This window comes from Typopeltis vanoorti, chromosome 18 (genome assembly GCF_054136105.1).
Source record: "Typopeltis vanoorti isolate ZY-2024b chromosome 18, IOZ_Tvanoo_1.0, whole genome shotgun sequence".
NCBI lineage: Eukaryota > Metazoa > Arthropoda > Arachnida > Uropygi > Thelyphonidae > Typopeltis > Typopeltis vanoorti.
Genome location: NC_143566.1, coordinates 53,596,703 through 53,623,013, shown reverse-complemented (window position 1 = coordinate 53,623,013; position 26,311 = coordinate 53,596,703). Strand labels below are relative to the sequence as shown.

Here is a 26,311-nt window from a genome sequence, read left to right as displayed (position 1 = left end):
CTGAAACTCTATTCCTTGCTAAGTAGGCCCAAACAAAAACTTGATAACCTAAAATATCCCAGCGTTTACCGAATTTGGTGCAACTACAATAAATCTTATTTTGGGCAGACGGAAAAATCCATCGAATTATGTCTTGAAGAACATAAAAGAGATGTCACATACAGCAGAACAAGAGCTAGTGCTCTTTCGAACCTTGTCCTGAATTCTGCTGACACTAATGAGGAAAACCTCATTCATCCACTCTTATGGGAAAAATCTGAAAATATCTTTGACTGTTATGATGAACTAGAAAGAAGAATTTTGGAATCCGAGGAAATCGTCTTTGATCAAATACATCTAACAACAACCTCAGTTATAATCTCCAAGACTACCATTGTGCTGCCATCCAACTTTGGTATTCACGAGAGGTTGAACACATGCACACATCCAACAATGTGGAGATACACAGAACAGCTTCAAATGTCAATATGTTAACGCTTTAATGTATAGAAACCTCCAACATTTTAAACCATAACTAAACACAAATTAACAGTGATAAAATCACTTAAAATAAATCCGAGCATAGTAATAACCAGAGCCGATAAATGAAGTGCCACTGCCATTTTAAACCATACCACTTATGTAGAAAAAATTAATCTGCTGGTCTCTGACAATAACACATACAAATTAGTTAACTGCAATCCAACCAACAGAACAAAAAACAAAACAGAGAAACTACTTAAGTGAATTACCACATGGCCCGAAGATATGGTCAAAAAACTGTTTCCTCACTACGCATGCTCCCCAAGAATTTACAGGCTACCGTAAATGCACAAAGAAAACACTCCGCTAAGATCTATTGTTGAAAGAATTGATAGCCCAATGTATCACTTAGCCAAAAAATTAGCAGCAACACTCAAGGAGTTGGTAGGTCATTTCCCCTCCTATATCAAAAACATACAACACTTCATAAACATCATCAAAGACATTACATTAGAAAAAGATGATTTATTAGTCAGTTTTGACGTCTCTGCCCTCTTTATGAATGTCCCAATCAATGACACAATCCTTCTACAGAACAAATTCCCTCCAGATATCACAGCATTCTTTGCACATGTATTACCGTCGGGTTATTTTGTATGGCAAAACGCCTTCTACTTACAAAAAAGAAGGCACAGCCATGGGCTCGCCATTATCTCCCCCCCCCCATTGCTAACTTTTACATGGAACATTTTGAGCAACTTGCCCTAGATTCTCCCCCCCTCTAAAACCCAAAGTCTGGCTTAAATACATTGACAATGTTTTCGCGATCTGGTCCCATGGCTGCCAGGCATTAGACACATTCCTTAGCCACCTAAACAAACAACACAAACGCATACAGTTCACAATTGAAATTGAAAAACACAACACACTTCCGTTTCTAGATACACTTGTCATACATCTTCCCTCTGGCAGTCTTTCCTTCACTGTTTACCGAAAACCGACACATACGGGACAATACATACACATAAACTCCTACCACCACCCAACAAAAAAACTAGGTGTCATCAACATGCTAAAAAACAGATCTCAGACAATCTGTTCAAGTGAACAGGCACTGAAAGACGAATTTAAAATTATCAGTAATAACTTGCAAAAAAACGGATACAGCCAAAATACTATTAACAAAATTCTCTACAAATCCACAATAAAAAACAAAGACAAACCAGACTACAGTAAAACTACAACCACTCCCTACATTAAAGGAATATCAGGACAAAATAAATAGAGTACTACAAAAGTACAACCTCAAAGCCACCTTTAAACCTCCTGCAAAATTAAAAAGCTTGCTCAACTCATCCAAAGACCCACCCTGGAGTATACCGGATTTATTGTACTTGCAACATACCATATATAGGAGAAACAGGATGCACAATTCCTATTAGACAAAAGGAACTTAAACGACACATTAAATATAATAATTATGGTGAAGCTGGCCTCTCTGATCATGCCCTGAATACCTTACACAGAATTGACTAGAAAACTACTAGCTGTCTACATCACACTAAAACATGGTATGAACGGAAATTCAAGGAAGCCTATAAGATTATTATCAACCACCCCAATCTGAACAATAATGATGGTCTAAAAATCCCAAACATATAGAAGGTATATATTCGACCCACGGAACCTTCCTCACTAAGAACAACTATAAACAGGACTGTAGAAAATCCAGTATTCTAAATCAAAAATAAGAATTGTAATACTAAAAATAGGACAGCAATTGTTTCTTAAAGAAAACCATCTGAAAGAATATTTATTCCTGTCATCGTAAAATAGAATTTAGCTTGATGTAATTTTTTTTTCACCGGAGGTCACGCTAGTAGAATAACGTGATCAAATCATTGTTTCTCTAGCTTACAGTTAATGATGTAACTCAGCTTGTCCTGTATATTTATGTACACTCCAGATGATGATCTTGATGTGAAGATATCAAAACGTCAGGATAATAAAAAAGTTTTTTAACATGTAAATTCCATAAAAAATTTTTAAAACGAATGCTGATCACCGTGTAATCCTAAAAGAAAGGATTTTATTCTTTCGCATTTTCTGTTGGTTGTTCCTTCTTATTGTACAGCTGAAGAGTCTTCTATGAAGACGAAACTAGTTATGCTTAATTAAGCAGTATTTTTTACTTTTTATCTCTCAGCTTTCAGTCATTTAATCTTTTTTTTTTTTTTATTAAATATATATATATATATATATATATAATGGAGTAATACAAACACCAAACCCTTTCAGTAATAGGTGTATGTATCATACTGAATTAGTGCAAATACAAGAATTCATATTTTCTTAACAATGATTTTATTATTATTATTATTTTTTTTTTTTTTTTGGTAACTTGAATGGAAGTCTACAAAAAACAAAAACAACAAACAATGATAACCTCAAAATCAGACATTGAATTCTTAAAGATACAAATTGGCAATAAACAAATTGAAAATGTAAACAAGTTCACTTATCTAGGAAGCACATTGAGTCAAGATGGTCGTTCAGAAACCGACATTAAATACCAAATTACTAAGGCAACCGTGGCCCTACAGAAGTTAAAACCATTGTGGGGAGATAACAGAATAGCAATCACAACCAGACTAAGACTAATTGACACCTTGGTGAATTCTATCCTCTTGTATGGTTGTGAGGCCTGGACTTTATTGAGGGAAGATGAGAGGAGACTCATGTCTTTTGAAATGAAAACTTACAAAAGACTTCTGAGAATTCCTGAATTCCCTATTGCTCATGAAACCAATGAAAATGTCCGAAAACTGATTGATTCAATAGATGGAAGAAGAAGGGAAAATATTTGGACAGTCATCAAAAGAAGACAGATGAAATGGCTCAGACATGTGGCGAGGGCTAATGGCATTCCAAAGCAAACACTAGAAGGAATCATTCCAGGACCAAGGGTTAGGGGCTGACCTCGATTAAAATGGACTGATAACATCAAAAAATGGACAAATTCCTCCCTTTCTCAACTGACATCAAGAACAAAAGACAGAGATGATTGGAGGAAGCTAACAAAGAATATCACCTACCAGCCATGAATGACCCAACGGTCCATTTAGGACTACGGGAGAGAAGAAGAATGGATGTCAATAGACCCATCGTGGAATGGTATGTGACAACTGGGCAATTCACAATGGGCGATGGTCAATTGCGCAAAAGCCAGATAAGCGATGGTTAATGCAACAGAAACTTACAAATTTTTGCATGCTTAGCCAGCATATGATTTGGCAGATTTTTTTTTTTTTTAAATATTGGTAAAATATATATAAATATAAATATGGTTAAGACTCATGAGGTATGAGAATCTATGAACTATGAGTTATTTCCACATAATTGAAAAAAAAACTAAAAATAATCCAGACCTAACGACCTAAGCTTACCTGCGTGAATTTGCCTCCGATATGCTAATTTTCGATAAATTAAAAAATTTTTTCAAAGAATTCATCATTCCAAAAACTTACTCTAGAAGAATTTTTTTGAAGAATTATATCATATATCAAAATTTGTAGGATTATTTAAGAAAGAGATGGTTAAAAAGAGTGGTCCAAAAATAATTTAAAAGTGAAAAGGTATAATTGCACAATATTAAAATAAAGAAAAAGTACAATTTTTTAATTCATTTATTATTATTATTTAGTAATTAACAAACATATTTACACACGTTACATATATACATTAAAACAAAAGTATATTTTTTTTATTCAATGAAACCTGTGGTGAATTCATCACTAAAAAACACATGTACCAACCACAGTAATAAGTTTTAATACGTAAATATTTCATCCCAAGTATCTTGGGACATCCTCAGTACAGTAATTCAAACAATACTAGGAATAACATACAGTTAGGGCTCATGATTACAATGGAATCTCAATATGCATGCAGTAACGTGTTATAGAAATAAATTAAAATATAACAAAAAAAATTTAAAAAATAACATATATAAAGAGACTATTTTACACAATTTTGTATGACAATTTCCCATACTTTAGGAATAGTAAGAACGTCATTGCTGTTTAAATTTGGTCTGTGTAGTAGGGGTTCAGTACTTTCTTTATATAAACGTTCATGTTTATATAAAGATATATGTAAAAGTTTTGACTTTTCCCAATGGATCCTATGGTTTGGGTTTTCAACTCTGTGTTGAGAGAGACTAGATTTCTGCGGTTTGAAATGACGAATGTGGTCTTTTACCAAGATCGTAATACTTACGCCAAACTGGATTATGATCCTACAAAACGTTAACTCAGGAAATTAAATAAGTTACTTGATGAAACCTCCTCCTTAGATGAAGAAACAACTAAAAAAACTCATGACATACCATGCTACACCTCCTAGAATTTATGGCTTACCTGAGCTTCACAAGATGTTCTACTCAGACTCATCATAGATTCTATTAGCAGCCTGACTTACAAGTTATCAAGATTCTTATCTAACCTTCTCTGTCCTCACATAGGCCACTCAGCCTCTTCAATCAAAAATTCCACAGAATTTCACACAAAAATAAAAGATATTCAACTGTTAAAAACTGACTTGTTAATTAGCTTCGACATTGTCTCCCTCTTCACTAATATTCCCCAAAGAAACAGTAGAGTTATTAACTCAAAAATTTCCATCTGATATGGAAAGGTAAAATTTACAAGCAAATTTTCACTTTTGAACCCAAACCAAAAATTTGGCTACGATATGTCGATGACATCTTTGCAGTCTGTGATCATCCCGAACATGAATTACACCTGTTTCTAGATAAAATAAACCTTCTTCACCCTCGCATCAACTTTATGATAGAAAAAGAATCTCTACAGGGTATCTCCTTTCTGGATTTACACATTCAAAGAAAAGAAGACGATTCCATCGCCACGTCTATCTATTGCAAGCGTACATTTTCAGGTCACTACATTCACAATTCTTCTGCTCATCATCCATCTCAGAAATTTCGCATCGTTAAATCACTTGTTACCAGAGCACACAAGTTCTGCTCCTCTGAAGAATCTCTAAACCAAGAACTAGAAATAATCAAAAATACAGCCATACTAAATGGATATAATCTTAAAACAACTCAAAAAAATCATCAGTCACTTCACCACACATCAACCTAGACAAGAAGAAGCCCATAGGATTCCCATACCTTATGTCAAAGGCATCTCCGAACATCTTTCTAAAATTATGAAGAAATACAATTTTGCCACTACTCACAAAGCCATCAACCAGATCTATAACTTGTTACCTTCTCCTAAGGACAAACTTTCACCTTTGATGTTACCTGGCGTTTATGAGATCCCATGATCTCATAAACGCCAGGTAACATCAAAATTTTTACCAGGTAAATGCCAGGTAAAAACGCCTTGCTTTTTGAAAGAAATATATTTCTATCGCCTCCTTATTATTATTATTAGTAGTATTATTGTCATCATCATCAGGTCTCTAGACATAACAAAGCTTATCATGAGAGTTTGACAAATATATATTATAATTAGGTGAAATATACCTATTGTTGAGAAGCCAAGCACTAACTCTATTCACAAATAAAATAAGCCACTTTAGTTCCTTTGGATAACAGAGATAGAGTTGGATGAAGCCATGTAAAAATGTGAATTTTTTTTTTTTTTTTTTTTTATAGTTACATTCATGTCAGAAGTGCCACTAAAACTGCTAAACCTACTTTTCTAGAAATGGAAAATCCAGAGATAAATTTTTCATAAATGTATCTCTGTTATAGGCAAAATTGCATTCCATAAAAAGAGGAAAACCAACAAAATTACTTATACTGTTTGTTTTGACTTCAATGAAGGAACTGCAAGGGTTGGTTATTGATTGTCCATGGGAAATGATAAAGGGGTTTTTGAAAGAAATATTAGCACACAACATGTCTAGAGTCAGTAGGATGAATCAAGTTGAATTTAAATCAGCGGTCGCCAAACTTCTTTGACCTTCGGCCCCTTCAAGAGTTTTTTTACTTTTTATCGACCCCCCCCTCTATTTTACTATTATGTAATTATAATAGGACCAGCAAAAAAGACGCTTATGTGAGTTTTTAGATTGTTTATTTTATAGTTACAGTGTTTATTGTATGTATAATATAGTATATATTATTATATTACTTTTACTACTATTAATATCACTGGTATTACTACCTGCTGAACTCTTAAACATAGAGAAGTTTAGCTCGTGAATGGATAACGATTGAATTATAATGTGTATGTTGATGAATTTTAGAACATTAACGCTCACTTGTATGACGATGCACAAAAATGAGACTGGGATCAATATATGCGCGGTTCTTATTTACTTATACTTACACGTATTCAATTTCGCTCCCGCCGCACCGGCCGGGCGGGAACCACAAAATTCGTTTATTGGTAGATACATCATTCTGGCCCACTTGATTGGCCTCCGTAACTATTTTCATGACCTTGCTCCATCTTACAGGTCCTATTTAATGTCACTGTTCCCACGATTCACTCTTAATTGCATTGTCATTCAGGATGGAGGTAATCCAAGTTAACCGAATTAAATATTACTTGTACAATGATGTCTTATATTTTTCTGAGCCCGAATCGATCCCTAACAATGTTATATTGACCCCTCAGGGTTGATATCGACCACTTTGGTGACCACTGATTTAAATGGATGAGTGACATTATTAAGCAGGATATGCAAAAAATAGTCAAGTCCATAGAGGGAATTTAAAGATAAAAATGATCAGCATGTACATGACCAGCACAAAGCAATGCTAGTAGGGTAATCAATATGGTAAGAAATGCAAAATCAGAGTATAAGAAAAAATTAACCATACAAACCAAAGGTAATTATTATTATTATTATAATATGCGCATCTCCATAGAGTCCAAAGGCTCATCGTGGGAGACCAAAACTATTCACATAATCTGTCATACCTCTCCTATTAACAGACAGAGCACTCACAACTGATTCTGGCAACCCATTCCACTCATTCACAACTCTCAAACAAAAAATTTAGTCCTCACACCCCTACTAACCACACCTTAATTTAACATCCAGGAATGACTTTTGTTCTGGCCCCTCTAACCAAGTGCTGAAACAATGCCACTGCATCAATCCTATAAAACCCTATAAGCAACTTAAATGATTCTATTTTATTCCCTCTCTCTTTCTCCTAACAACCAACTTCTGCAATCTACACACCCTCAATCTATCCTCACAGAGAACATTCCACAGACCAGAGGTCGCATGCCTATGAATCTTCTCCACCGCTTCCTCATTTGCAAGAACTTTGCAACACCAGACCTGAGCACAGTAATCCACATGTGGATGTATTAAGGCCTTATAAAGAGGAATAACAACTTCCTTATCTCTACCTTGTTAGTGTGTTCTGCAATAGCCAAGTAATCTTATGGGCTACCTTAACAAACTTAGCAATATATATCCTTTAAACTTTAACTCTCTGTCTACCACCACCATTATATCTCTAGCTTCATCTGTTTCCTGGAATACAGTTCCATCAATGTGATACACAGCTTGTAATCTATTTATCCTAAAATGCATAACTTTAGATTTCTCCATATTAAACTGATATCCATTATCTTTTGCTCATACCGACAGCCTATTTAAATTGTCCTGCAAGCTCTTCACATCACCTTGATTAACTCCCAGAGTTCTTTCAGTATTTGACAAGTAAAAGGAAGAATAATTATGGTAGAATAAAGTTGAGGAATGCTAATGGGAGAGATGTTTGTATGTGTGAAGCAGACCAAACAGTTGAATCACTGATTGAACACTTTGCAAGGGTGTATTATCCATGTGGAGATATTGCAGTAACAGTGTGTGTCATAGGCTGAAATTGAAATAGATTTAGATGAACTGGATGTGTATAGGATATTACAGACCCCTGATGTAAAAACAGTTGTGGGATTAGATGAGCTTGCATATTATGAGAATATGCTAAGGAATTGGATATGCCTTTTACCAGATTGTTTAAATTTAAATCTCAACTATAGGTGGATCCCAAGGGAGTATAGAAAATGGAGGAGAAAAATAGTTGCTTTGCATAAAAGAGACTGACTCCAAGGCTGAGGTAGCAAATTATCAACCAGTCTGAAATTCAGAATTGGTGATAAAGGTAAGTATTGCAGAAGTTGGTTAGGGGAAAATAAAGGAATGGATGCACAAGAATGAGATACTAGAAGGGTTGGAGTGGTTTTGTAAAAAGTAGGTCATGCCATAGTAACTTACTTTTTATAATAAAGTGAAAACCATATTGGATAAAGGTAATGGCTAGATTAGGATACTCCTGGATTTTGCAAGGACATTGACAAGATTCTGCATGGAATTCTATTACATAAAATGCAGCATATGGAGACTGATATGCAGGCAAGTTCTCTGGTAAAGTGCTGATCAAGAGATATCTACCAGTAGTATATGAAACTTGTGAAACTTGGCTGTCAGCAGAAGATGTGGTCACTGGAATTGAATGTGAAGGGTACAGTATTTTCAGGGAGGATAGAGAAGATAGAACAGGAGGAGGAGTACTGTTGATGATAGCTGATGTGTTGCAGCCAAAGAAAGTAGTATATCATGATGATAGACATGTGAATGAGAGTTCATTTGAGGCAGTCTGGTGCGAAATAGTGACCAACGCAACCAAATATACAGTTGGATGCTGCTATAGGCCAGGGAGTACGGGGGAAGATATTGAATTCATGCATCAGCAACTTAGTGCAATGAGTGAAGGCTTAGTGATTATTATGGGGGATTTTAATTATGGTGATATCAATTGGAAGGAGGAAATATCACGTAGCAAAAAGGAAATGGAGTTCATACATCTTCTACGAGATAATTACTTGAAACAGCACGTAACTGAAGGGACACGTGGTGTGAGAGTGTTGGACCTGGTTATTGGTTCAGAGGTTATATGCATAAGTAAGGTGTCCTCGTTACCTCCAGTTGGTGAAAGCGATCATGTGGTATTGACTTGGGAGGTTGCAAAATCTGTGGATTTTTCTATTAAGAAGGGGTATGTACGGAACTACAGGTTAGGCAATTATAACAAGCTTCAGAGTGAGCTTGCAGGGCAAAACATATTGCAAGGGAAAGATGTTAGCAGTGCTTGGGATAAAATCAGCGGGTATCTGAGGAAAGCAATATCAGATTGTGTCCCTATGGTCAGGAGGTCAAACAAGGCAGGCATTAGATGGATGAGAAGTAGTATCAAGCTTGAACTGCAAAAAAAGAAAATGTTATGGAGAATTTACAAGGAGAAGGGCGATCAGGACACCCATGAGCAGTACAAGGCTCAAGCTAGGAAGGTTACCAGCATAGTAAGAAAAGCTAAATCAGATTATGAGAAGACCTTAGCCAAAGAGATCAAGGGTAATCCCAAAGAGTTTTTCCGCTATGTGGCAAGTAAGAGGAAGAATGACTTCGGAAGGATAACCTTAGTGGGTGCTGATGGTATTGAGGTGACAAAATCAGATGTAATAGTCGAGTTACTGTGTGATCACTTCTCAAAAGTCTATCACCCAAGTGAGGATATCTCTATACCTATAGCAATACCTAATGTGAGAATTGAAGCTAAAGAATCAGAGGTATTAAATATATTGCAAAACTTAAATGCAAACACTGCGGTAGGCTTAGATGGAATATCAGCTCGGGTGTTGCGTGAATGTGCAAATGAATTGTCAACCCCTCTTACCTGGATATTTAATTTAAGTTTGAACTCTGGTATGGTCCCTAGGGAGTGGAAGTTAGGCAAAGTGGTTCCTTTGCATAAGGGTGGCTCTAAAACTGCGGTATTGAATTACAGACCAATCACCATCTCAGGAGTAGTGGTAAAAGTATTGGAAAAATTGGTTAAAGACAAAATTCAAGAATGGGTGGATCAGGATATGATACTCTATAGAGGCCAACATGGTTTTGTTAAAGGTAGATCCTGCCTTAGCAATCTATTAACTATTCATAATAGAATAACATCCGAGTTGGACAAAGGAACTGGCTACACAGTGGTACTTCTGGATTTTGCTAAGGCTTTTGACAGGATACCCCATAGAACACTGTTACGCAAATTGGAGCAGATGGGAATGGATATTAAATTGGTGATATGGATAGGAGAATGGCTCAGGGAGAGATACCATAAGGTGGTGTATGGAGGAGCCGAGTCCAGAATGAGGCAGGTGACCAGTGGTGTACCTCAGGGCTCTGTGCTTGGGCTAATGTTGTTTAATTTGTATATAAATGATATAGGAAACGGCTTAAAGGGAGATATTCAGTTGTTTGCTGATGATGCAAAGTTGTGTAGTGCAATAAAAAATCAAGCTGATGTTGAAAGTTTGCAGGAGGATTTAAATAAGCTGGTAAAATGGGCAAAAGAAAATGGATGTCAGTTCAATGTGGAAAAGTGTAAAGTCATGCATTTTGGGATTAAAAGATTACCAGCTGTGTACTACATCGATGGAAAGGTACTCCAAGAGATTGATGAGGCTAGGGACTTAGGGGTATTGGTAGATAGGGAGATGAAGTTCAGAGGACACATTGCTAAGGTGTCCAAGATTGCACATAGGATTACTTGGTTGTTGAGGAACACACTGACATCCAGAGATAAAGAGGTTATTATTCCCCTTTATAAAGCATTGATACTTCCACATTTGGATTACTGTGCTCAGGTCTGGTCACCTGGATTCCTTGGAGATCAGGAGGCTGTGGAGAGGGTTCAGAGAAGAGTGACCAAGTTGGTGAGTGATATAAAAAATACTCCCTACATTGATAGATTGAGAGCTTGTGGATTGCAGAGATTGGTTGATAGGCGAAGAAGAGGGGATATGATAGAAACATTCAAATTACTAAAAGGTTTTTATAGGATTGATGCAGGGGAAATGTTTCAGCTGTGTGATAGTGATGGAAGAACAAGAGGTCATCTCTGGAAATTAAAGAAGAGTGTGGTTAACAAAGGTGTCAGAACAAGGTTTTTTGCCTGGAGGGTGGTGAATGAGTGGAATTCATTGCCTGACTTAGTTGTGAGCTCTTCGTCTGTAAATGAATTCAAGAAGAGATATGACAGATATTGTTTTGCTAGTTTGGGTCTCCCGCGATGAGTCTACTGACTCCATGGAGATACCCGTAATAATAATAATAGTTTATTCAGGTACATTCCAGGATAAAGTATGGAACTAGCAGTATGCCACAGGACTTTGCACTTCTTCTTCTTCTGTTCATTAACATCCACAGATGCCATATGGTCACTCCGATGCTCGGTGACATGCAACACCAGTCTTCACCATGTGATCCTGTTGTATGCTTTTCTGGAGTCTTCAACTCTCTGAAGATCAGTCACTCCACACACACACCATCCATCCATAATAAAATTAGTTTAATCCTTTATCCAAGTGTGAGCAAACAATGTTTGCGCCTGAAAGTATCTTCAGGGCTGGGGTAAGGTGGTACAAAACCAGGGCAACTCGTTGCAAAGGTGGAGCAAGCTACCAACACTCCTATCTCAGTATCTCCTATAATGCAAAACACATCTCCTTGCGAATATGTCTAATGTTATGCATTAAGGGAAGGGCCACTACCCAGACTAGTTTCGACCTTTATTGAGGTCTCTTCAGTGGGAGCACACCATTTGGCAACTCCTATAGGTAGAGATGACCTGCTAATGTTTCTGCCTGGCTCCCACTGAAGAGACCTCAATAAAGGTCGAAACTAGTCTGGGTAGTGGCCCTTCCCTTAATGCATAACATTAGACATATCTGCAAGGAGATGTGTTTTGCATTATAGGAGATACTGAGATAGGAGTGTTGGTAGCTTGCTCCACCTTTGCAATGAGTTGTCCTGGTGTTGTACCACCTTACCCCAGTCCTAAAGATCCTTTCAGGCACAAATTTTGTTTGCTCACACTTGGATAAAGGATTAAACTAATTTTATTATACTCTAACCAAGTGAAAAATAAACTTTCAACACACCATCCATCCATCCATCCATCTCATTGATGGTCGACTTCTTCCTCTTTTGCCAGGAACTTTACCTTCTATTACTGTTCTCAGAAATCCTCCTTCCATCCTTTCAATGTGTCCAAAGTATTTTAACTTTCTTCTGTCAATAACCTTAAGGAGCTATAAAGTTGTACTGATCTCTTCTAACACCCATGTTGGTTTTGTCGTTCATCCAACTTTATATTTGCTTGTTGTTGGTTGACCCCACATTCAAACATAAAGAAAATTTTTATTATACTGCGCCACTCTATGTTTGAAATTACACAATTATTGTGAAGAAATCAAGCATCAAATATCACAACAGTAATGTGAACTCACTACAGGCCGAAATTTTCTTACTTATACATAAGGTTTCCCGCAAGATTCGTATTTAAATGAGCGGTGCAATGAAACTGAAATTAGGCAAGCACAAGAATGAAGTTAAACAAGATATTTAATTCTCTCACAAAATTATTCTTACATAAGAAACAGGCACTCTATTAAGATCAATACAATTTGAAAGTAATTTATACATTCAATAAAGTATTAAGATTCTACTCAGCTGAGTGCATCATTTACTGCTAAAACTTATATATAAGGCTTTCACAATTCTCATCCATTAGGATTTCAACTTAGTTTCACTTTAGACAACATCAATATTCAGCAAAACACTTAAAAACTAATTCCTTTTAGTCTCATAGAAAAATCATAAACTTCAATTTTATCAAACACTTGGCTGACATCATCAATATCTATCAGAGGATTAAAATAGTTCTTAAAAGGCTCAGTCTTGAATTTACATGTACATTGTGAGATAACACATTCAAACATGGACTAATTCTTCAATGAAGTTTCTCACATTAGTTTCACAAGGAAATGTTTTATAATATCACTCATTCCAGCTTGACTAGCTGGCTCCAGCATACGAAATTTGACCCAAGTTCTCCGGACACAAACAACACTATCACACATTAGTTATAGAATAGATATTCTTACCGGTATGATCATCATAGCTTGCACATTATGGAAAACTCTTATTTCCAGTTAACTGGAAATTGTATTTTCTTGCTCGTAATAACTTATCTTACGATAAATCTCAATCATATTATTATCCTTTCACTCGGGTAAATTCCTTTACAAGGTGACAGGAAACTATAAATAAATATGATTTCTTAGTAAGATTCATTAAAATCAGAACAAGTTTCCAAATCTTTGTTACGTCGTATGATCCCAGGTTAGATCACATCTCACGACTTCCTACACTCTCTCCATTTTCCTTCTGGTTCCTCCTTCCTTTATCCTGTAAATCCTCTCTCTCTCTTACCCGCCCAAACTTGTTTTTCTCTGCTCTTTCAGTTTACAACCAAATTCCCACGTGATTGTTGTACAGTTCCCAATGCTAAGGCAAGCACTATCTCAAAATAACTTAGTTTTCTGACAGCAGCCAATCAAATCACATTAGCAGAGTCCCTTAGAAATACTTTCACTTTCAGTAACAATAAATAAAATGCATATATTACAGTTCGCTTAGGATACATTTACAAGTTAATATAAAGAATTTATATAACATAAATAACTAAAAAAAATTACAATTATTATTTCATTGAACAAAAAAACAGTAAGTGTTTAAATTACAATTTACTTAGGAGCAAACTTAGCTCAGGAAATGCAATTCATATTAAATTATGAATGAAGTATTAATAATTAAAAAATTCTTCACTCACAATTTAACACCCATTCATTTGTATGTCGTTCAGTATATGACCTCAATAACCTTCTGTAACACCACATCTCAGAAGCAGCTATATTTTTCTTATCTGACTTCTTTAGGAGTCTCACATCCATAAGTCGTCTCACATCCATAAAATCTTTCCAGATTTTACACAAGTGTCTCGTTGTTTTAGCCATTCCTAATCTTCTTCTGACAGCTTCTGAACAGCAATTTTTCATATTAATAATGGATCCCAGGTACTAAAACTTGCAGACTTCCTCAATTCTTTCTTCATTAAAGTACACTTGTGTCTCAGCAGCTTCTCCGTCTGTATTTCCGTTGAGTGCCATAATTTTTGTCTTGCTAGGATTGAGTTGAAGTCCTCTGTTATTACAGATCTTGTTAACTTTATCAATTATTTGTCCTAATTTTTCCTTGTCATTACAGAGGAGAATGGTATCATTTGCATACCTCAGATTACTGATCAATCTACAACCTATCCTAATTCCTGTCTTGAGCTTATTCAGTGCTTCATTCATGATGTCCTCAGCATAGTAAACAAATGAGGAGAAAGTAAACATTCTTGCCTAACTCCCTTGCTTATGACCTGTCTAAGGTAAATGATCTGATCTCTGGTACCCTTACTTTTCCTAAAACCTGCTTATATGTTAAGCATCTCTGCCTCAACTTTGGCCTCAATCCTATTTAGAATAATAATAATTATTATTATTATCCAGGCCTCCATGGAGTCAAAAGACTTTTTGTGGGAAGTCGTTTTTAGGAAATACAAACTTTATCATACCACTCCTTGAACCCATTGACCGTTCTCACTCCAACCACTCTCTCAGGCAATGCATTCCAAGGTTCAACCAACCACCACGCAAAGAAACCACTCCTCACCCTCTTGCGCACAGCCTTCTTTCGTAACTTAGTACTGCAGCAATCCTCTGAGTTACTCTCACCACCTTGGCAATATACTCCCTGAATTTCAGTTTTCTATCAATCATCACCTCCAGATCTCTTGTCTCACCTACCTCCTCCAGTACATCTCGTCCAATCGAGTATGCATCCTCCCATTGATGGATCCCAAACCTCAAGACTTTACATTTTGCTGCACTGAACTGACTCCCTCCCCCATTTATTTGCCCATCTGTCTAGTTTATTCAAATCCTCTTGCAGGGCTGCCACATCTTCACTATTACTAATAACCCTTCCTAACGTCACATCATCCGTAAACAACTGAATGTCCCCTTGCAATCCATTGACAATATCATTGATATAAAGATTGAACAATACAGGTCCCAGTACTGAGCCCTGTGGACCCCCATTTGTAACCCTCTGCTTCCTTGATATTGCTCCATCATACACAACTCTCTGATACCTATCAGTCAGCCAATGTGAATTCATTTGACTAACCCCGACATTTAAACCCATGTGCTGCAACTTAAATATCAGCTTATCATGTGGCACATTTTTGATGTGTCAAATGCATTTGCAAAATCCAAAAAAATGTCAGTATATGCCTTTCCCTCATCAACTACTCTTGTCACTTTATTATAAAAGAAAATTATATTACTAAAGCAAGAGCGCCCCCTTAACAAATCCATGTTGATTCTCACAAATAACATTACCCTCATCAACCCAACGTTGTATATTGTCCCTCACTAATTTCTCCAAGACCTTAACAACTACTGATGACACACAAACAGGCCTATAATTAGATGCTTCCAGTCTGCTACCACCCTTATGCAGTGGAACTATCTTACCTTCCTTCCATTCCCTAGATACCTTTCCTTCAGCCAGATTTTTATTGAAAAGCCAGGTCAATGGAGCTGTCAGTTCTTTAGCACATTCTCTCAAAACCCATGGTGAAATACCATCCAGTCCAACTGCTTTATTGGTATCCAGAATACTCAGTATTTGGAACACACGCTCTCCTCTTGCACCTCTAAACCCTGATCCTGCCCTATCCCTCTAGTATTAAAATCTCCTCCAGGATGAAATACTCCAATAGAGTGCTTATTGAACAACTCCACTATGTCCTCTGCATCAGTCACTCTATTCCCATTTTTATCCCGCAATGTCATTCTTCCACAATCGTTTCTCCGCCTACTGGCCACATAGCTAAAAAATTCCCTAAGATTTTCTTTGGTTCTTAGTGCCAATCTCTTCTTATATTCCAGTTTTGCCTTCCTCACCATTCGGTCACTCTCCTGGCTTGCATCTTATACTCTTCGTGTGTCTGTTCTCCACCGCTCTCCTTGTATATCTTCCATAAAAATCTTTTTCAACTGCAATTCCTGTTTGATATTGTTTGTCATCCACTGTACACCAAATTGTGTCTGCTTCTTCACCCATGGAATACAGCTTACTATTGCTGCTAACAAATATTCTTTCACAATTTCCCAAGCACTAATGGTATCCTCCATACACTACTTTCTAGTATCTCTCCATGAGCCAGTTTCTTATCCATATCACCAGTTTAGTATCCATCCCCATTTGTTCTAATTTATGCAACAGTATTCCATGAGATATCTTGTTAAAAGCCTTAGCAAAATCCAGAAGTATCACTGTGTATCCATTGCACTTGTCCAACTCAGATGTCACTCTATTATAAAAGGTTAATAAATTTCTAAAGCAGGACTGACCTTTTAACAAAACCATGTTGGCCCCTAAAGAATATCATATTCTGATCCACCCATTCTTGAATTCTGTTCTTAACCAACTTTTCCAATACTTTTATCACCACTGCCAAGATGGTGATTGATCTGTAATTACCTACTGCAGTCCCGTTTCAGCCACCTTTATGAAACGGGACCACTTTGCTTTCCTTCCACTCCCTAGGGACCATGCCAGAGTTCAAAGTTAATTTAAATAACCAAGTAAGAGGCATTGACAATTCCTTTGCACATTCACGCAACACCTGAGCTGATATTCCATCTAAACCTACAGCAGTGTTTGCATTTAAATTCTGCAATATACTAAGTACCTCTGATTCATTAACTTCAATTCTCACATCAGTTATTGCTACAGGTACAGAGATATTCTCACTTGGGTGAATTTTTGAAAAGTGATCACTCAGTAACCCCACTATTACATCTGAAATGGCCACCTCGATACCAACAGCACACAATAAGGTTATCCTTCCAAAGTCATTCTTCCTTTTACTTGCCACATAGCGGAAGAACTCTTTGGGATTTTCCTTGATTTCCTTGGCTAAGCCAAGGAAATCAAGGAAAATTATGAAAAGTCTTTTCCTAATCTGATTTAGCTTTTCTTACTATGCTAGTAACCTTCCTAGCTTGAGCCTTGTACTGCTCATGGGAGTACTGGTCGCCTTTCTCCCTGTAAATTCTCCATAACATTTTATTTTTTTGCAGATCAAGCCTGATACTACTACTCATCCATCTAACACATACCTTGTTTGTCTTCCTGACCATGTGAATACATTCTGATATTGCCTACCTCAGAAACCCACTGATTATATCCCATGCACTGCTAACATCTTTCCCTTGCAATATGTTCTGCCATGGGACTGCTGTAAGCTCACTCTGCAGCTTGCCTAAACTTTAATTCCTTAAGAGAGAAATTACAAATTTTGCAACCTCCCAAGTCAATACTACATGATCGCTCTCACCAATTGGAGTTAACAAGGACACCTTATTTATGCATATCCTCTGACCCTATGACCAGATCGAACACTCTCACACCGCGTGTCCCTTCAGTTATGTGCTGTTTCAAGTAATTATCTCTTAGAAGGTGTACGAATTCCATTTCTTTCTTGCCATGTGATATTTCTTCCTTCAAATTGATATCACCATAATTAAAATCCTCCATAATAATCACTAACCCTTCACTCATTGCACTGTACACCCTGTACCCCCTGGCCTATGGCAGCAACCAGCTGTATATATTTGGTTGCGTTGGTCACAATTTCACACCAGACCACCTGAAATGATGCATTTTTTTGTCGATGTTAGGAACTTCATCGGCTGCTACAAATCAGCATGCATGTGGATTGGTATATTCTTCGAAGAATTTCATGGAAGGATATCTTCTATTACTGCCAGCAACCTCCCCATGATCTCCAGAAACTACTGATTGCAGGATTGCGACTCTTCCCGTCCTCGAAAAGCTTGCCACAGGAGCAAAAAATAAGAGAGAGTCTTCGAATCTCAATCTCTGCCTTTTAATCATATCCAAATAATTCCCAGATTTACTGGAAGCACCTTTATCACCCATGCTTACAGTAGATTTTGGTGGTAAAACTCATAGTCCGGTGACCTTTGAGACTGTTGTTGACCTTCAGTTTACTAGCCTAATCCTGTCTGTGTTTTTTAGATACAATTGTTTGTGGTTCTACATTCAGTTATATTAACATTATATTGCAAAATTATTATACATTAAACAGGTTACATGCATTTCTAATTATATGTATTTTAATGGCCCATGTAAAATTGATATAGGTGAAAAATAAAAATATTTTTCACCACAAGGGATTTTACAGTATAAGGAGGGTGTGAGCAGGGGAATAAGAAACAGGTTTTTTGCATGCCGAATTGTGAATGATTGGAATGTCTTGCCTGAGAGTGTTTTGTCTGCAGAGAATTTTAGTGTGTTTATGGTGCGGTAAGATGAATGATGAGGTGTGTGGATGACAAAAGGACCTCCTAGGTGAGTTTTTGACTCCATGGGATCTTAAGATAATAATAATAATAATAATAAGCCAAATTACCATAGCCAGCTACTGGACCAAATATATAAAGTAAGATGAGATGGTATTACTGACTTTAGATTTTATATTGCTTTTACAACAAGTGTACAGAAATGCATACAATAAGTGCACTGTTTAATTCCCTTATATATATATATATATATATATATATATATATGACAGAATGATCATTAATTAACTCGGTTAATATACATAGTTTTATTAAGAATTGAATGACTAAGAACCAAGATTTAAGTAAAAAGGTTTTAATATAAAAACACTACTAGTTTCAGCCTGTAACAGCTTTCTTCAGGTGACATTATAAAAGAAAGAAAAAACACTAAACATTGAAGGTTAAAAGACTATGAACAACATAGACAGTCTCTATACATAATTAGCATGAAAACGTTGTAGTTGTATTTGAAACTGCTCTTTCGTTTGTTGCATTGTTAGGAGAGTGCGTGCTTTCAGCCTCACGTGAACGCCAGTACATGATTATAGTTGAATGACTATCTGGGAGGTTGTAGCTCAAGTTGTTATTTAGATGAACAGGATTGAAGATGATTTCTCTAGATTCTACGATTTTTCTCTCTAGTTTGTCACTGCAACGGAAGATGTTAGTAGATTTTTCCCAGCAGACTTTGTGACTTTGGTTTTCATCATTAGGATTAGCCGAGAAAAGGATATGACTTGATAATGCACTCGCTTGCTGTCTCGTGTAAGTAATGTCCCTCATGTGTTCTTCCATATGCAATTCGACAGATTTGTCTGTCTGCCCAAAATAAGGAATATCACAATCACACAACATTTTATATACACCAGGGTATTTGAGTTGATGATGACAAGGTTTTGGGTGGCTAATTAAGAAACAGATCTTTGGAAGTGGAGTGAACAAGGTTCTGATATTGTATTTTCTTAGAACTTTTGCTAATTTATGTGAAACAGTACTTATGTAAGGAATAGATATATTGCCTTTGAATCTATTTGTTTCTTCTGAGTGATGTCTAGGAGGATTAAGAAGGAATTTTTCAATGATTTTCTTGGAATATCCATTAACTTCGAAAGAAGTTTTCAGACGGTTTATTTCTGTAAGAAGGTCATTTGGGTCATCAAGAAGAGAATGGGCTCTATGTCCCAAGGTGGAAATTATTCCAAGCTTATGAGGAGGGAAATGATGGGATCGACTGTGCAGATATTTGTTGGTATGTGTGGGCTTTCTATATATTGATATTTTGAGTTTACCAGGAGAGCGAGTCAGTTTGACATCAAGAAAAAGCAAGGAATTATCTGTTTCAAGCTCGGCAGTAAACTTAATAGTTTGATGTCGGCTATTGAGATGTTCGAGGAAAACCATAAGGGATTCATGTCCATGGCTCCAAACCAATGAAGACATCATTCACATAACGTTTCCAAACTTTATTGAAGGCTGTTACATGCCGAAACTAGTAGTGTTTTTATATTAAAACCTTTTTACTTAAATCTCGGTTCTAGTCATTCAATTCTTAATAAAACTATATATATATATATATATATATATATATATATATATATATATATATATATATATATATGGCTTGGTTTAAACAGACGTTAGCATATTTTTTTTTCTCTTTCCAGGTGCACCAAAACTTGACACATCTTTTTCAATGAGAGACCTCGTGGTTCCAGCAGGAGAACAATTTACTATCACTGTTCCATATACTGGATCGCCTGCACCACATGCATCATGGACTATTGTATTCAATTTTTTTTCAATATCTCTAGATATTAATTTTAGTTTGTTTTTGTTCATTTTTATTCATTTGAGTTTGAAAAGTGTTCTTCCTAGGAGTTATCATTAATGAGTAAAAGTTATTGTTAAAGCGCACTGTCAGTGGTATGTCAGAAATGAAAAAGCTAGGATGTGATCTTCTTACATCCATTTCTTGCAGATGAAATGTGAAAATATAAAGTAAGATCATCAGTGTGAAAAGTGAACAGAGTGAATTGTGATGCAATAGTGTGAATAATAAGGAAGACGAAAAAGCAAAAAGAATGTGTGGTAATGACATTAGCATGAAGGATATGAAAATAAGTGAGTATATCAGCAGTAAAAGGGAGGATATTAGAAGTGAACTGATGAAGTTAATAAATGAATTGAGGCACATGTAACATGATAGGGCATCAAGCCAGAATCCATACTGAGATATTTGGTGTCAGCAGCAATGTTTCACAAATTAGTCTATCTGCCCATAAGGATACCTATTCATCTCCACTCTTCCAACACACACTCTTGATCATTTCTTTACCATTTCTTCTTCAAAATATGCTGTGCACATCAGCTATTCACTTGATAATTCAGACCATAACTTCATCCAAGCTTCCTTTTTCTTTCACCAGTCTTAGTCAATGCATTCTTATTTTTGTGTCCTTTATCAATGTTGTAGTGTCAAATGATATGACAGCATGATTTCATTTCCTTCTTTCTTCCTTTGGCTGATTTGCTCTTCTGATCTAAATAGCCAACTGAATAGCAAATAATTCTTACTTGAGTGAAGGTCTTCATCCCCTAGACCACTACTAAACCTTGGTTTTCCAAGTATGCCCAACTGGTCCACAAAAAAAAAGTCTTTTAGTCTCTCTTTTATATATAATTATATTTATATATTTTTTATATAAATACAATTTTTATAAATATATTTATCTGTCTACACACACACACACACACACACACACACACACACACAAAGTGGATGAAAAATAATTGGAATTATTTTTTTAAAAATTTTATTAAAGTTTATAATACCATATTCTAGTTCTCCTTCAATGTAGTCTCCATGTGAGTCTATGCACTTATTCCAAAGTTTTTTCTTCTGCTAGAAACAGTTCTGGAACTATTCATACTAATAATCCAACCAACAAATTGGAGAGCGGATATGCTATGGGTGTGGATTCGAATCACATCTTGAGCATGGATGTTTGTTAAAGCCTGAGCTCTGAACAAGCTTGTATAATTCCTTGAGTTTATAAGGCTTTTTCTTTTTTTTTTTCTTTTAAATCAAATATTGCTCTAATATCATTCTTCTAAACAGTGTAGTAAATCAACAGACAACTTCCTACAATATGGAAACTCAAAAATTAGTTAATTAATTAGTTATAGCAAAAATGGTGTTTGAAAGTGCTAAATCCTATCAACCTGAAGAAATTCAGTGCAGCAATTATAGAGAGAAAGTCAAGTTAGTTAAAATATCTGCAGTAGAAGATGAAAGGAATTATTTGAACAGTTCAGCAGAAAAACCAGAATAAGTTTCATTATTAGGGCACATTGGAAGACTATATGAGATGACAGGCAAAAATATGCTCTGAAGAAAAGAATCAAGTAAATTCTACAAGAGATAAAGAGGTTTACTGCTAGCTGAAGAGGATAAGATTGTTAGAAGATGGAAAGAATACTTTGATGAGATTCTAAATGCAGGCAATGACATATCAGACATAATTAGAAGTTTAGTGATGGAAGAACCTCTTATAAGCATAAATTTAATAGAAAAAATGAAATTAGGAAATTAGGAAAATACAGAATAATGAAAATACAGAATGCAGAAATACAGAAAAATGAAAATTGCTTCAAATAATAATAAATTAGCAACATAAATGCTTAACACAACTAAAGAGACTGGTGCTGATAAACTGAAACTGATCTTTAATAGTGTGCTAAAGACTGAAAAGATAACTAAACAGTGGAAAGAAGCAGTGATAATAATAATTATAATTATTATTATTATTATTGCACCATCCATGGAGTTGGCAGACTCATAGTGGGAGGTTCATTCAACTGAAAACGTATTTATCATACTGAATCTCTTCTTCTTCTTCCTAACATGGAATTTAGGCCAAGTGGCCTGTTCCGGTCTCATGCCAACTCTTTCGTAGTCTTCCGATTCTTCTGTTTCATATGGAATCTTAGGATTCATACCGAATCTTAAAATCCTTAATACTCCTTGCATTAACAATGCATTCTGGTAATGTGTTCCATTCACTGACAGGGATAACCTCTGTTGTTTTTTCCCTCTCACCTTGTACTCTTTTTGTATTCTCATTTGGATTAATCCAATACTCTCACTAACTTAAATGTCTTTATCATATCAGCTCTTTTTCTTCTATCTCAAACTCTGCAATCAACATTTTTTCATCTTTCCTCCATAGAGAGCAGTCTATGGAGGAAGGTTGAAATGTCCTGATAATGTCTTAGTTTCTTGCCTCTGGACCCTCTATAGTGTCTCCACATCACACTGAAAATGAGATCCCGATTTGAGCACAATAGTCCAAGTTTGGTCTGACCAAGTGATTTATACAGTGGCACAACCACTTCCGTATCCCTGTATGTTAGACTACTTCTTATCATAGCAGCACTAAGATATGCAACTTTTGCAACACCAGCAAAATATTCATCCTCCCTCCTCATCATATGACCAAACCATCTCAACCTTGCCTCCTGTATCTTCGCTCCTAAGTTCGTAACTTTCACTGTTCCCCTCACATAGTCATTTCTCAGATGATCCTTTCTGGTCACACCGCACATCCACCTAAGCATTCCTATCTCTGCTACTTCCATCCTGCTGATGTTATTTTTCCTCAGGGCCACAGTTTCCATAGCATACGTCATAGCTGGCCTCACTACTGTCCTATAGATTTTGCCTTTCAGATTGATCGGCATCCTCTTATCGCATAACACTCCAGCCATCTCCTTCCAGTTCCTCGAACCCACTTGTATCCTGCATCCCACTTCCTTCTCAGCCCCTCCATCTTCTTCCACTATTGAACCTAAGTATCTAAAGTCCCTCACCTTCCTGATGACATTTCCTTCCAGCTCCAGATCTGTCTCCTGGCCACCACCCATTGTGCAACACATATACTCTGTCTTACTTCTGCTCAGTCTCATACCTCTCTCTTCCAGTACTTTTCTCCATCTTTCCAGTTTAGTTCCCACGTCTTCTCTTGAATCTGCACACAGCAAGATGTCATCTGCGCATCTTCTCTCACCTCCTCCGTCACCACCTCCATCACAATATTAAACAGAAACGGACTTAATGCTGACCCTTGATGCAAGCCAACTGTTACTTGAAAACTTTCTGTTTGTCCCAGACAGGTCTGAACTCTTGTCTTCACATTTCTGTACATCTCCCGCACCAACCTGACATATTTCTCCGGTACCTTCTTCTCCCTTAGACACCTCCAGACTTCTTGCCTTGGCACTCTATCGTATGCTTTTTCCAGATCAATAAATGCCAGATGTAGCTCCCGTTGTTTCTCTCGAAACTTTTCCATCATCTGCCGTAACCCAAAGATAGCATCTTTTTGATCTAGCAGGCATGAAGCCAAATTGTTCCTTTGCAATCTCCACTTCCTTCCTCAATCTTCCATCAAGTACCTTTTCTAGGATTTTCATTGTGTGGGACATCAACTTTATTCCTCTGTAATTCTTACAGTCTTGTACATTCCCTTTACCCTTGTAGATGGGGACAAGAGTACTCTCCCTCCATTCCTCAGAAATGGAGGGAGAGTACTAGATTTGCAATATGGCCTCTAAACTTCAGTCTACTGTCAGCCATTACTCCCAAATCTCTAATCTCACCCAATTCCTGCAGTATGGCACTATCAATATAGTACATAGCCTTGTATTTCTGTACTCCAAAATGCAACAACTTGCACTTATTGATATTAAAACTACAACTCCACTCCTTTGTCCAAGTAAAAAGTCTATTCAAATATCCTGAAGGGAATTAACATCAGCAGTGCTACGTGTAATTCTTCCCAACTTTGCATCCTCAGCAAACAAGTGAAGATCCCCACTCAGTCCACATGATATATTGTTTACAAACAAAATAAACAACAGGGGCCGAAGAACAGAATCCTGGGGCACACCACTCATTACCCTCTTTTTTGAGAAACTGCTCCATCATACACAATTTCCTAGTATCGTTCAGGAGCCAATTTACAATCGATCTAACCAATATACTATCTATTCTCATCCTCTGCAGCTTGTATATCAACTACTCGTGAGGTAATCTATCAATTATTATTATTATTATTATTATTATTAAACAAGACCTCATGGAGTCAAATACTCATCTAGGAGGTCCTTTTATCTCACACACATCTCATCATACCGGGTCTTAAACACACTCAAACTCCCTGCAGACACCACACTCTCAGGCAAGGCATTCCAATCATTCACAACTCTGCACGAAAAAAACCCGCCTCCCACTCCCCCACCCTCCCCACACAGTCTCCAGGGACGACCTCTGGCTCTCCCCCGATCCCCCACCATTCGCTGCAGAACCTCTCCACCACCGACCCCATAGCAACCCCTCACCAACCTGCAGGTCTCCATCATATCTCCCCCCCTCCCTCCCTCCACCAGCCTCCGCAAATTACACACCCTCAATCCCCCCTCATACTCGACATTCCAGAGGTCAGAAACTACCTCAGTCAGTCGCCCCTGGACCCCCTCCAACATCCCCCCATCCCTCCGAAAACCAGGCGACCAAATCTGGGCACAACAGTCCATGTGTGGCCCAATCAAAGCCCTATACAATGGAACAAGAATCTCCCCACCTCCACACGCCAGCGTCCTCCTCATCATTCCCAGAAGCCCCCGTGTTGTCCTCACAATTCCGGCGATGTGACCCCCATTCCGGCGATGTGACCCCCATCAAGCGCTTTTTTTGCAAAGTCCAAGAAAATATGATAATACCTTATCTAACACACCTGTTATCCTATCAAAAAATGCAAGTAAATTGCTAATACATATCCATGCTGACCATCATAAAGAATGCCATGTTCATCAAACCAATCCTGTATTCTATTCCTAACCAATTTCTCCAACACCTTGACTACAACTGCAGTTATACAGACTGGTCTATAATTGGAAACTTCTGTCATAGAACCATGCTTTTGGAGTGGTACTATTTTGCCCTCTTTCCATTCCTTACGAATTCAACCCACTACAAAAATTTCATTAAACAACTAGGTAAAGGGCACAGCCAATTGTGGTTCACATTCCATAATCTTTGTCCTTACTACCCATCACATTCCTTGTCATGACTACCCAATCTACTCTTATGCTGCCCCTTTTCTTTCTTTACCATGCTTGTCACCTTTCTATCTGCATTTTATACTCTTCATGGATCCAATCACTACCAATGCTGGCCTGGTTGGCCTAATGGTTAGCATATCCGCTCTCCAGCCAAAAGGCTGCAGGTTCAAATCCCATCGTGGGCATGGATGTTTGTGATTGTCTGTGAAAGCACTAGTGGTGGTAGTCGGCGGTAGATGGCGTTGGTGTTAGATGATGAAGGTTGGTGGAGTAGTGAGATGAAGAGCTGTAAAGTTGATGCCCTCCCTCGATGAGTCTTTGGACTCCCTGGAGGTGTGATA

At 37.0% G+C, this 26,311-nt stretch overlaps 1 protein-coding gene across 1 annotated transcript in view; it reads left to right on the top strand.

The window, feature by feature from the left end:
* The window catches only part of LOC150096673 (twitchin-like), a 2,440,784-nt gene that overhangs the window by 1,617,125 nt on the left and 797,348 nt on the right, over positions 1-26,311 (top strand). The window contains exon 91 of the mRNA XM_090408679.1: positions 20,513-20,631. Coding sequence (XP_090264805.1) covers positions 20,513-20,631 — 119 coding nt within the window. The remainder of the gene's footprint in view (positions 1-20,512; positions 20,632-26,311) is intronic.